At 39.9% G+C, this 13,200-nt stretch overlaps 1 protein-coding gene and 1 pseudogene across 4 annotated transcripts; both read left to right on the top strand.

The window, feature by feature from the left end:
• Positions 1–4,640: 4,640 nt before the first annotated feature.
• Positions 4,641–8,908, top strand: LOC131302425 (DNA-directed RNA polymerase II subunit RPB7). 4 transcript variants are annotated; one of them, XM_058329078.1, is made up of 6 exons: positions 4,641–4,841; positions 4,959–5,124; positions 5,890–5,940; positions 7,004–7,069; positions 7,154–7,233; positions 8,772–8,908. In XM_058329078.1, exons 1-5 carry the CDS (start codon positions 4,726–4,728, stop codon positions 7,196–7,198), a joined length of 444 nt encoding a protein of 147 aa, XP_058185061.1. In that variant the 5' UTR covers positions 4,641–4,725; the 3' UTR covers positions 7,199–7,233; positions 8,772–8,908. The 4 variants fall into 4 exon arrangements, with proteins under 4 accessions (XP_058185061.1, XP_058185058.1, XP_058185060.1 ...); XM_058329075.1 differs by lacking the exon at positions 8,772–8,908 and adding an exon at positions 7,991–8,435 and having other exon boundaries at positions 7,165–7,233; XM_058329077.1 differs by lacking the exon at positions 8,772–8,908 and adding an exon at positions 7,991–8,052.
• On the top strand, positions 8,170–10,246 carry LOC131303126 (pentatricopeptide repeat-containing protein CRR2, chloroplastic-like; annotated as a pseudogene).
• The last annotated feature ends 2,954 nt before the right edge of the window (positions 10,247–13,200 follow it).

The following is a 13,200-nucleotide window of genomic DNA, read 5'->3' as shown; positions in this document are numbered from 1 at the left end:
CAATTTAAAAAAGCAAGGTAAATTATACTTTACTTCCCCATCTTTCTTCTTCGGAGTTTAGATCTCCCCATCTTCCCCCTTCTTTTTTTTACCACTTTGTAATGGATCTGGAGCTCCGGCGGCGTCCAACTGCTTTCTGGAGGCAACAGTGGTGGAGTTCCACCAGTACCAGTAGCGGCGGCGATGGAGACGGGTTTGGCGTTTTTTGCTTAAAGTAGATTTGGTTCTATTAAAACCTAGTTTTGAGTAAACTCGTGGGTTTTCCAATATTGTTACTGTTTTTTCACGACTTTTGTATCTTCTGTTTTTTAGGTGTGTTTTCTTGTATTTTTGGACCGGATAGTGACCTTTGTAATTATTTTTATTATGGAAAAAAAGTTGTGCTTCCTAAAAAAAATTAATAGTAAACGAAAAAATTAAGGTCTTTCTACTGCACATAGTACAAGTGCTTCATGAAACTTTGTGAATTCTTTTTTTTTATTATTCGATAGATGTCTAACTTACTTCTAAAGGAACGATGGTGTGGTACTACTAAGCAGCATACGAGTAAGGAAGGTCCAAAGTGCATCAACCACCACAACATGCATTTGTGCTCCTGGTGAGAATTGAGGATTGAATTCTCACGTTCTACGTGGAAGGGGCGAGGAAGCGCCATTAGTCTCGACATACTACAAGCCCATTGGCGAAAGTTTTTGAAATTAGAAAATAACAATTTCGACGTTATCAAAATGTTTAAATTATGTACCTCACCGTCATTTTCAGCATTTTCGTCATGTGTCACGCGTTTGTTTCACTATGTCAAGCATCAAAGATTGTGGGAACCACGCGTGTAACTCCGAGGCTCGGGCCAAAAAATGATTTTTATTTTTTCAAAGGACCACTCATTTTGCTAAACTACCAAACTATCCCCACCCATTCTCTTTCATCAACCTCTTCTGCTTTCTTCGAGCCCACCAAATTGCGTGGGATCCATTATAACCAAACCGAGTTTTGCATCACAATCAATTGGAATCGATTGAATGAATTCTGTTTTTTCATTGAGCTCTATCTAAGACTACCTCTTCACATTGATTAAGTAAGCCCAAGTGCTTCCGTATCACAATATCCAAAGTCAGTTTAGGCTTTTCTCTTCCCCTAACTCAACTATCTACTATTATCATATCACTCTTCTTGACTAGTGTGTGGGATCCTTTACGGAGTCTGAAATTAAAAATCGTTGCCATTCAATTTGTGTAAACATTATTTTAGTGACTCTTGCAAAAAATCCGTTCATTCAGATATCGTTATAGCTTATCAATCTATTCAATTTTTGTCCCCGTGAATTCGGGGACAAAAATCAATCAAACCTTTACTAATATCCGAATGAACTAATTTGTGACAGAGACTCAAAAATATATTTTGTACAAATTGAATAGCTCAATTATATTTGTAAATTCCCTGGGCAGATCCCACACAATTCGGTGTTTATTTGGGGTGGGTGGGGGAAGGATTTTGTCTAATCCGTCCAGACCAGTTTCGTCCAGTTTTTGCATTAAGGTTGTTCAAAAGTGTTTTGGACAGTTCAGATTTGTTTGGGTAAAATTTTGGAAAAATGACTGCTCAGGACGTGTTTTGATAATTAATACCCGTTAAAAACATGCTCAGGCCATTTGTTAATATTGAAAATGTCATTGACATGTATTAATTATCAAAATACGTCATTAGCCGTCATTTTCCCTAAATTTTTATTACAAAATATTTGTAAACACCCCGAACAAATCTTCTGTGGACGAAACTGGTGCGAATGGACTGGACTGGATCCGACCCCGTTTATTTGATGACCCTACAGCCATTGGTAATGGAACAAAGCGTGGGCCGCCGACGAATTGAAAGCAGAGGACGAGATAACATCATAACACCCACACTCCATTACCACCGTGACACCGTCCACAGGACGAGATACCACAACAGTTCCTCCCTCCGATTATTCCATAATTACATCTCGGGTCTATGTGTTTTGAAAATATCAATTGGGGTTTCCTTGTAACTTTTTCAGAATTTTAAGGGACTGGTAGTTGCTTTTGTGCCTAAATGGGGCTTATTCGAACAGTTCAAATAGTTCACATATTCTAACCCATGCATAGAAAATTCGTGAAAATAAGTTGATCGAAATGGTGGCTCAATTCATTTTGAAATCAGTAGAGAGAATACTATTTTGGAGGCAAATATGACAAAAGTGGATATGATATTGATTACCAAATTGATTTAACTTTATACTTATCATTAATACACATATAGCCAAAAGACGTTAGATCATTACAATAAACTCACAATATATTAAAATGTTGACAATACTATTTGCTTTGGATCCAAAGAAGTTGAACCATCAGAGCAGGAAAATGTACAAATAAAAGATTCCTAGTAATCTCTATTTGGTACTTAAAAATATCCCTTCATACTCCATTAGTTCATTCTATAATTCATTGGGGAACATGTTCTGACAAGGTTGCCATCGAGTGATTATTCAGTGATCCTAGAACACTAGCACATGGTGCTCCAGAGCCCTTCTCCATGACTCTTTCACACATTCCAAGATGAAGCCAATACTAATATGTGGCTAAAATTAGATGTTCGTATATTTGTTGAATATTCTAAAAAATCAAGACAATGAAATGAACCAAACTGTTAAACAAACTCAACTCGTGTTTTTTTTTTTCTTTTCTCTCTCTCTTTGCAATAGTTCATTTTAGTTGGCTCGTTATTCATGTAATCATTTTTGAAGTTCGTTAACACTCGTAACTTGACTCAATAAGCTTGAACTATTCCACAAAGATTAAATTCAAACTACTACTATCGACTCAAATATAAATACGCTAACATTAACTATAAATAAGCTAACATTAACCTTAGTACAGTGTGCATTTAATGTCTATATAGTTCAAAACAAAAAATCTGATGGAGGAATTTGCATTAAGCACAAGTTTCAGGGGATGTCAAGTGTAATTTACCTTACTTTTTTAAATTGTTACTTTAGGGGGCGTGGAAAGCTTCCACTTAGCTATAGATTTAGATAATGTACATTATAATCCCCAAAGACCATAGGATTAGGAAATGGGAATTCAGATACCATGTCCAATTTCACCAAACCGACCAAATTCACAACCAAAACAAGTACTAAAATAAAGTCGACCTCAAAACAAAGGCATAATATCATGTGGCCGGCAACCTTATCTTGAACTTTTCTTTCTGTTTAACCTTAGTACTTATCCTTCAACGCCGGTGGTAGCCCAAGCTTTCCATGAAACCTAATCCATTTTTCAATTTATACCTGAAATATCAAACCTTGCTACCGACACAGCAAAACTGTGCACAGATCGCATTGTGGGGCCCATTAAGGGTCCCACACAAACGATCCGAGCCGTTCATTATATTTAAAACATTTTTTCGAGGGCTCCCGCCGAATATCAGCTAATTCGATACCTGAAAAATCAGCTCAATCCGATACCTATAAGTACTTTACCTAATCGTCTAACTTTTCTTTCAGGTTTTTGGATCATAATTGAAAAGTTAGACGATTAGATCCAGTACGTATAGGTATCGGATTGAGCTGACTTTAAGCGAGGGCCCTTGAAAAAATGTTTTAAACATAATGAACGGCTTGGATCATTTGCGTGGGACCCGTTATGGACCCCACAACGCAATCTATGCACAGTTTTGCTGTGTCCACAAACTTTTCCGGAATGTAAATGCATTGGGTCCAGAGAGTTTGTTACTTGATCAGGAAATCCGGGCCTGATAGGCTATGGTGGAGCTTTCAGGGAGGAGAGAGGGCATTGGGTCCTTGGATTTTTTGAAAGGCTTGAAAATTGTACAAGCTTGGAAGTCAAATTATGGAGTTTATTCGGAGGGCTTGAAATGATTCAACAAGAAGGAATGGAAGCTATGGAAGTGGAGTTAGATTCAACCGCCACTATTAATCTGATCTTTGGAAAATCGCCTGAGAATTCTCTCCACATAGTCATTATCCAAGAATGTAAAGCAATTTATGAAAACAACGGAATGCGCCTTGAGGCACAAGCTCAAAGAGAGGAACAAAGTAGCAGATAGACTTGCTAACATGAGAGTTGCTCAAAGTGATTTGGGGGCATACTCATCCCACTTATGGTAGTATTTCCTTTAGCTTGACCCAATCCAAGACCAAAGGGACAAAAAAGTGCTAGCCCATTACAAAGGCCCAATTATTTACAAGGCCCAAATAAACATAAAAGGGCAAGCCCAAACAATTTTTATCTTTGCTCGAAAAAAATGAAGGGAAAATGATGGCTCATGGCATGTTTTGATAATTAATACTCATTAAGAATATGCTGAGAACATTTGTTTATGTTAAAAATATCTTTGGCATGTATTAATTATCAAAACACTTCATTGGCCGTCATTTTCCAAAAAACGAATAACAAAAATTCCTTCTCTGTTTCTGGGTATCACTGGTACCCGTTTAGCGCATCCGAATTGTCTATTGCATTTTTGGACGGTTCGGATTTAGAGTGAGAAAAAGAAGAAAGAAAGTGTTGGGACGATGAGAGAGACAGAGTTTCAATTCAAACCGTTCAAAAATGTATTGGACGACTCAAATATACCGACCGGGTACCACATCCGATATGCCACCCGGCACCGAAAAATTTCCCTCTTTCTGACTCTCTCTCTCTCCAACAGCACCGCTGGTCGTCGTCGGCGATTTCGGAAGCCATGTTTTTCCACATAGTTTTGGAGCGAAACATGCAGCTCCACCCCCGCCACTTCGGCCGCGACCTCCGAGAAAAGCTCATCGCCAAGCTCATGAAAGACGTTGAAGGCACTTGCAGGTTTGCTTTCCCAACAAACGGCGACGAGTCTTGATTAGGGTTTTTCTCCTGCGTTTCCCCAGATGATCGACTAAATACACTAAAGGTAACCGATTTCGCAATTGTTTCTTTTTTCAGTGGCCGACACGGGTTCGTGGTGGCGATTACTGGTATCGAGAGCGTCGGGAAAGGGCTAATTCGAGACGGCACCGGGTTCGTTACCTTCCCTGTGAAGTACCAGTGCGTTGTCTTCCGACCATTCAAAGGAGAGATCTTAGAAGCTGTTGTTACCATGGTTAATAAGGTATGCTTCATGTTTTATTGCTTTATATTGACTTAGTACAACATATTGTACATTCTTTCTTTGGCAATACATGGAGGCCCCCTTGGTCCTTGGATTGGTGGGTGTAATAATGTAGAATGAGTAATAACATCAGACCTAATACGGGATTATCAATACCACATCCCAATAGGGGTGCAACCGAACTGAGCCAAGCTGAGCCGAGTTTTATAGTGTTCGAGCCAGAAAACTTGAGCTCAAGCTTGGCTCGTTTTCAGGTTAACTGAACAAGCCTCTTAAACAAGCCTCTTTAAACAAGCCTCTTTAAACAAGCGGAGCTTTTGCGTGCCGAGCCGAGCTTGAGTGTTGTGCTCCGTTCGTTTACTAAAAGAGCTAAAACTCAAGCTTGGCTTGATTACTAAACGAGCCAAGCCGAGCCTTAACGAGCTGAGTGACAAGCTGCTCGCAAGCAGCTCGATTCGTTTGCAGCTCTAATCCTGAATATTGGAAATCTCTTGTTTGGCGTCCAATGAATATAGGATCCCTCCACCACTGGGGGATTCGAACATCTAATACGGTCCAACAACATTTTAATTCAGTCCCGTATCTAATCCCACCAATCAAACATGAGCATGGTGTTTCTATGATATAGGATTACAGAGATAGAATTGTTGCTTCTTGTGGCATTAGGGTGAGTATAATACATTGTTGGAGTTTGCATTGTTGGTTTCCATGTACACACCCATGTATGATAATGTGAAGTATGATTTTGTCTTTTGGTTTTCGCAGATGGGATTTTTCGCTGAAGCAGGGCCAGTTCAAATTTTTGTGTCAAATCATGTGGGTTTGTCATTGGCTTAAATATTTTGTCTGCTCCAATGTGTGTTTGCAGTTTTGTTTTAACTTTATAGGTTGAATTTTATCCCTATTGCTTGTGAATATTCAGTAGGTGGAAAGAAGTGTTTTTTTTCTTTTTGGCAACTGAGAGTTTTGTTGCAAGCAAACGAAATGGAGTACAAGGAAGGAGCTAAGAAGCACGGATACGGATTCGATACGATACGAATATACGGATACGTGATTTTTCCAAAAAGAAAGATACAATACATTGGAGGATACATTGAATATAAAAGTAAATAAAAAATTTCTTATATATATAATTTTTAATTCCTAAAATACAAGTTCACCGTTCACATGCCGAGAGAGCGCGAACGTGCACACGCGAGAAAGAGAGGGGGGGGGGGGGGGGGGGGGGGGGGGGGGGAGGGGTTATATCGTCAGTATGTTTGTGGTATCGATTGGTGGGGGAAAAAGAAAAATATAGTCTTAATTGCAATTTTAACCCATATATTTTAAGTAATAACATATTTACCCTCGTGCGTATCCAAAACGTATCCGAGCGTATCCAACACGTATCTGCGCATTTCCGAAACGTATCAAGATACCAAAAAAATAATTCTAAATGCAGGATACTTTAAAAAAAACATATCGGATATGTATCCAGAGCTTATCCGAGAGTATCGTATCCGATACTGATACGATACGTGATACGGAGGCCAAAATAGAGTATCTGTGCTGCATAGGGAAGGAGAACCTTCCAAAACGCAGTAATCCTCCATGAAGGAGGAAAACTTAGAAAGAGGAATGGTAAAAGAACTGTAGAGAAGCATTTTTTCCCCCCTACCAACACAATGGTGCATGATAAAGAACCATACAGTATAGGCTACATTATAAAGCATGAGGAATTATCATTTTGCTTCAGTTATCTTTAAGAATCTTTACCGCTGCCTTCAGGAAATTTTTCTGAAGCCATAAAAAAGTCCAATGGTTACATTTGTATCTTTGTGAGCATGTATTTAACTTATCTGTTTATGCATACCTTTATGTCATCGTCTATTGTTTTCAGTTGATACCCGATGATATGGAGTTCCAATCTGGAGATATGCCTAACTACACAACTTCAGATAGATCAGTACGTATAGGTTTTTGTACTTGGATTCAGGGGAGAATGAATTTCTGAATTTATTGACTATGCTGGGGAAATTGTTCACTACAGTCCTTATGCAGGTCAAGATTGAAAAGGAAAGTGAAGTACGGCTAAAGATTATTGGCACTCGGGTGGATGCTACAGAGATTGTATGTACTCATTTTTCTCTCTCTTTCTATAATATTCTACATTCTGTGACTCTTCGTTGTGGCACCAAATTGAAACATACATTTTGATCAGCAAATTGGTTCAGTAAATTTTCTTGCATTTTGTGACTTGAAGTTCAAGGTAGATAGTGGATTTTTGTTTACAAACACCACCCCCCCCCACAAAAAAAAAAAAAAAAAAAAAAGAAAAAGAAAAGAAAAAACCTTACAGATGCAAGTGTTTTTGGAGGGGGAAAAAAGCACATGAAAAACATCTTATGGATGCTCACATATTACTGATATTGTAATATTGAATTAGTATGGCTGTTTATTCTTTTCTATGTGGAATTTACCTCAAAGTAGTTAGACGTTGTAATTGATTGTAGAAAATACAAGTGTTCTATAAACCAAATCCAGATGGGCCAGAATCTTTCAATAGTACCAAGCCATAAAGGTGGTTCTGGTCAGGGTTTTTAAGAGGTGGAAAAAAAGAAATCCTGTTCAAGAGTGAGTAGCATATGGCATAGCTCTAGATTTGGAACCATTATGAGGACTTCAGAGGTTTCGCGAATGTGTTTTGAACCTTTAGCGCATCTACTAATGGTTGTGTCTATACTTATATCTCAATCTGCATTGTTTTTTCAGTCTGGTGTTATGTATGCAGGGATGTTGATTATCTCTTCTTCTATTTCTTTTTGGGATAGTTGTTCGTCATTTGATGTGTATAGTTTTTTTTTTTCTTTCTTTTTTTCCTTTTCAGTTCTGCATTGGTACAATAAAGGACGACTTCTTGGGTGTGATCAGTGATCCAAGCGCTGCTGCTTAATAGCTCAATTTGCTTTTAAGAAATCAGACTGTTTCAAAGTGTGAACTATTTTGTGTTTCCTTAAAATTCCTCCTTCCCAAGAAAACACGTGTGCTCCATTTTCATGTGCGAGTATGACTCTCAAGGATTGTTCTGCCATTGTTGGGCAGATTTACATGGTAATGGGAGGAGGAAGAATTCAGATAGTGCTATTATTTGTATGTAACATGAAGCATGTGCAGAATCGAGAGTGTGTCACTAGATTTGTCTGTGGCAGTGGGTTATTTATGCTTGGTATGAAAAATTAGTAAGTTCTAGAGAAAGGTGAAAGATGTCCTTGGTTCTTTCTAACTTGGACAATTTTGTTGGAGTTCCAATTCAATATCACCAATTTTCACTACTTGCGTGGTCATTTGCTCTCTGTTTCCTTTAATATTTTCTTGAGTTATTACAATTATTCTTTATGCATTTAACTATTGTACTAATTTGGGGCAAAAACTCTGATGGTTTAGAGCTTAATTGTATATGATCAGGACCCCTTTTTGGCCACTAAACTTATTACGATGTTTAGTTTGAGTTGATGGAGGGTTCGATCAGGACACCTTTTTGGCCACTAAACTTATCAACATGTACGCTGGATTGGACTCCATTGATCATGTACACAAGGCGTTTGAAAGAATTTATAACAGAACTGTATATGTTTGGAATGCGCTGTTTAGGGCTCTTACCCTGGCAGGTTGGAGCAAAGAGGTGTTCAGCCGCTACCGCGAGATGAATTGCATTCCTTGGTTTACATACACCTATGTGTTGAAGGCATGCATTGGTTCAGAGACATTGGGCTGGTTGTTGTTGAGAGGGAAGGAGATTCAGGCCCATATGTTGCAACACGGGTACGAGGCCCACGTCCACGGTACGACTACTTTGGTGGATGTGTACGCAAGGTTTGGGTGTGTGTGGTATGCGAGTTGCGTGTTCAATGAGATGCCAGTGAAAAATGTGGTTTCGTGGAGCGCTATGATCGCGTGTTATGCGAAAACCGGTAAGGCCTTTGAAGCATTGGAGCTTTTTCGTCAGATGATGATGCTCGAGACCCTGGCCTCAGTTCCGAATTCTGTGACAATGGTCAGTGTGCTCCAAGTTTGCGCAGCACTAGCTGCTTTGGAGCAAGGTAAGTTGATACATGGGTACATACTTAGATTAAGGCTTGATTCAATTTTGCCAGTTATGAATACCCATGTATGCAAGATGTGGTAATCTGGAATGGGGCAAAAGCATTTTCGATCAGATGGATAAGAGAGATGTTGTTTCTTGGAATTCCTTGATTTCAAGTTATGGGATTCATGGATTCGAAACAAAAGCAATCAAGGCTTTTAACGACATGGCCCAGGAATCCCTCCTAGTGCCATATAATTCATTAGTGTTCTTGGAGCTTGTAGCCGTGCGGGGCTTGTTGAGGAGGGGAAGTTTTTGTTTCAGTCCATGGTTAAAGAACATAGAATTTATCCCAGTGTGGAGCACTATGCCTGTATGGTTGATATTCTTGGCCGTGCCAATCGATTAGATGAAGCAGCTAAGGTGACAGAAGATATGCGAATTGAGCCAGGGAAGGACGCTTGGGGTTCTCTCCTTGGAGCACGCCAGGTACATTGCAATGTTCAGCTAGCAGAGAGAGCAAGCAAAAGGCTTTTTGAGCTTGAACCCACAAATGTAGGGAATTATGTACTTCTAGCTGATATTTATGCAAAAGCTAAGATGTGGGATGAGGTAAAAAGGGTGAAGAAGTTGCTTGATGACCAGGGACTGCAGAAAGTCTCAGGTTGCCGTTGGATTGAAATTAGAAGGAAGGTATATTCATTCACATCCGTCGAGGAACTCAGTCCACAAATTGAACTGGTCCACGCTTTTTTGCTAGAAATATCGATGGAGATGAAGGAGAAGGGTTTTGTGCCAGCGACTAAAGTTGTGCTCTATGATCTTGGTGAACAAGAGAAGGAACAGATCATATTGGGTCATATTACAGTTGGCTTCAGACTGATTAACACCAGCAAAGGAGAGACCTTTAGGATCACCACCAACTTGAGGCTATGTGAAGACTGTCATTCTGTCACAAAGTTCCTTTCTAAGTTTGCAAATAGAGAGATTCTAGTCCGAGATGTAAACCGGTTTCACCGTTTTTGAGACGGGGTTTGTTCGTGCAGAGATTATTGGTGATCTTATTCAAAATTAAGTGATGCTTTTTTTGGGGCCCCTCACCTGTGATAAAGTTTTTTTCACTCTGGAATTCCTTGATAGAGCTTATAGAGATTTCCAATAAGTACAGTTTCAGCTTCCAATACCAAGCTATAAGCATGTCTACATTGTTATCACTTTGGAAAGATGAGGTTAACATGTACCAGAACAGTTCATGATGTGCTTGTTTTAGTTCCGAGTCTCAACTGCATTTTTTATATGCCTGTGTCAAATAGATATCAATCTTAAATGGTCCCTATTTCAGGTTTGAGTGTTTTTTCTCTTCTTCCTCCTCCCTCTCCCTCTCCCTCCTCCCTCATTGTTTTTTTCACCTAGGGGGAGGGGAGCGGCGTGTCCTCTCTCTCTCTCCTTTTTTTTTTCCCTCCTTTCCCTAGCAGATTGGCTATTTTCTTCTCTCCGTTTTTCTCCATTGTCGTTCCCTTCTATGGCTTCGTCTCCTCTCTGTCTCGCCGTTCTCCCACCAGGTTACCACTCTTGGGTATAATCGGTTTTGGCTTAACAGCAAGGTGGAGTTCTAGCGGTAGGAGGTGGCGTGGTTGGCGAGGTCTCCCGCTGGTTAACACTCTTGGGTGTAACCAGTTTAAGCTCAATGGCATCGTGGAGTCTTTGCGGCTGTTGTTGGCGTGGTTGTGACGGTGGGTTGCGCCTCCGGCCATTTGCAAGATTTGGGTTGATGACCAGTGGCGGTGACGGTGACGGTGACGGTGGTGTCTGGTGGTGGTGGCTGCTGTGACGCGGCGGACGGCGGCTCTTGGGCGGTGGTGGCTGATGTTTAGGCTTAGGTTTTGGATTTCTTAAGCTTGAGCTTGACTCAATAGGTGTATGGGCTTGACCCAATTGGTGTTGGCCTTAGTTGGCTTCTTGTCAATCTTGGTTTAGGTGTTTTGGGCTCGGCCCACTAAGTGTTTTGGGCTTTGTCCCATATGGTGTTTTTTCATCCAACCTTTCCCTCTCCCTACTTGATGTACCATTTGTCAAGTTTTCTTGAAAAAATGTCACTTTTGCTGATTAAAAATAATAAAAAAAGGTCACTATTTCCATTCAACCCTTTCCTTGCGGGTTGCATTTTCGTTTTGTATGCACTTATGAAGGATATATATATATATATATGTTGTACGATATGTTTCATCACTAATCAATACTCTATACAAAATGTTTGTGCTGCCCAGGCCTCTAAATCCCCAATCCTAATTTTCAAAATGCAACGTGGAACGTGTTCCTTAAAAACGTGCCCCTACTTCCCCTCCCTTTTCTCTTAACATTTTCCCGCGTCCTCTTTTTATTATTAACGGGTTACTATCTCTCACTTAAGTTTGAATCCAAGATATCATAAGAACCCACATGACTACCACTTCACTAATTGAAAAAAATGTCCCACGTTTCCTCTCGCAGTAGGAAATTCTGTTCTTCTGTCTTTCGGGAGTTTCGTATGCTCGATGAACATTACGAAGCATGGATCCTTCCATTGTGCTTAATTGAGAGAATTTTGAGAAGATGGTTTGTTTATGTGGAAAAGGGGATGAAGTCAATTCCGTGAACCTCTTGCCTAATCCTTCAATAGACATGATTATTCAATTCGTGCTGAGTATTTGTCCAAATTATCTATTTGAAGGATTCGAGAGTGAATCGAAAGAGCATTTTTATGTTTTGTGGAAAGTTATTTGAATACATGTTTTTTCGTCCTTCTCAAAAATGGTTAAATTGACTTCTTGCGTTTTCTCAACAGATCCGTGTAACTTTATCCAGTCCTTTTTGATGATGCATGAGGAACAGAAACACATCAATGTGAACTTATTATTATATTGTCCTGTGCATCAAACGGGCTCAAACGCTAGTGGCACCAAAACAAAAGTGTTTTGAATGATGGCAATAGGTTAATTCCACAAAAGTGTGATGGAATGAGCTAAGGCACCTGTTGAAGATTGGGAAATAATGCATTGTCCCCACAACCCCAACCACCCCCGCCCCCCCCGCTCTCTCTCCAAAACGCCCCACAGGGGCGACATAACTGGTTACTTCAGTTTGACCAGATCTAACTTCTCCAAAACTTAGTATTGTGAGCACTATGTTGGTTTTTTGACTGTTCCTCGAAACAAAAAACGCAGAAGAAGCAAGACTATCCAACCTCTGCAACCAAGGCTATGATCTCTTAGTGAAAATATTCTGTTGGTCTCGAAACCTTGGTAAGGTGTTTGCACAACAGTGCACTTACTTGGGGACAAAAAAACACAACTTTAAATTTACGAAAATACACGGATACGTCTAGAAGAATCCTACTACAACCGAATCCGATCTTGCCTGTATGTGTCTTCCCAATGGTGTAGTCTTTAAATGGTCAATTATCGTCCAGACTATCTCCTTACACTGTTTTAGAATGCTTGGATGAAAAGCAGTTGGGATAAAACACTAGATTTTGTTCGCAGAAGTCCACCTGAAATCCGCTGGTGCCAGGACGTTCTCCGAAAAGTGCAGGGTGAGATCAGTACACACTATTTTGTTTGTGTTGAAAAATCTGCGTTTCTCATTTTCAGGGACTTGTTTCAAGTGATTTCTGGAGACTTGGGAGGGAAAAACTGACTGACTTGAACATCAATTGGCATATCCTCGCAACGATCAACCGTTTTATGAGCTAGAAAACTACTTTGGTCAATGAAATAGCCCGCAATTGGAGATGCTCTAAGTAGCAAGGACCTAGACATCTACAACACGAGTGCCACGAATTGGGATATGTGAATGCTCCCTCATATGGGTTTAAGCTATAACTTGACTTGTAACTTCACCGAGGGCATATTGGCGAAAAATTTCGTAGTCTAGAACCAATGCATGACTACTATTTCCAAACGTCACTCAAACCCCTCTACTTCTTGTCACCAAACTATAATGCCACCAATTTCACCTACTGGGGCATCAAACAT

This window comes from Rhododendron vialii, chromosome 10a (genome assembly GCF_030253575.1).
Source record: "Rhododendron vialii isolate Sample 1 chromosome 10a, ASM3025357v1".
Classification (NCBI taxonomy): Eukaryota; Viridiplantae; Streptophyta; class Magnoliopsida; order Ericales; family Ericaceae; genus Rhododendron; species Rhododendron vialii.
Note: the sequence above shows the minus strand (reverse complement) of the source record. Positions and strands in the feature narration are given on the sequence as shown.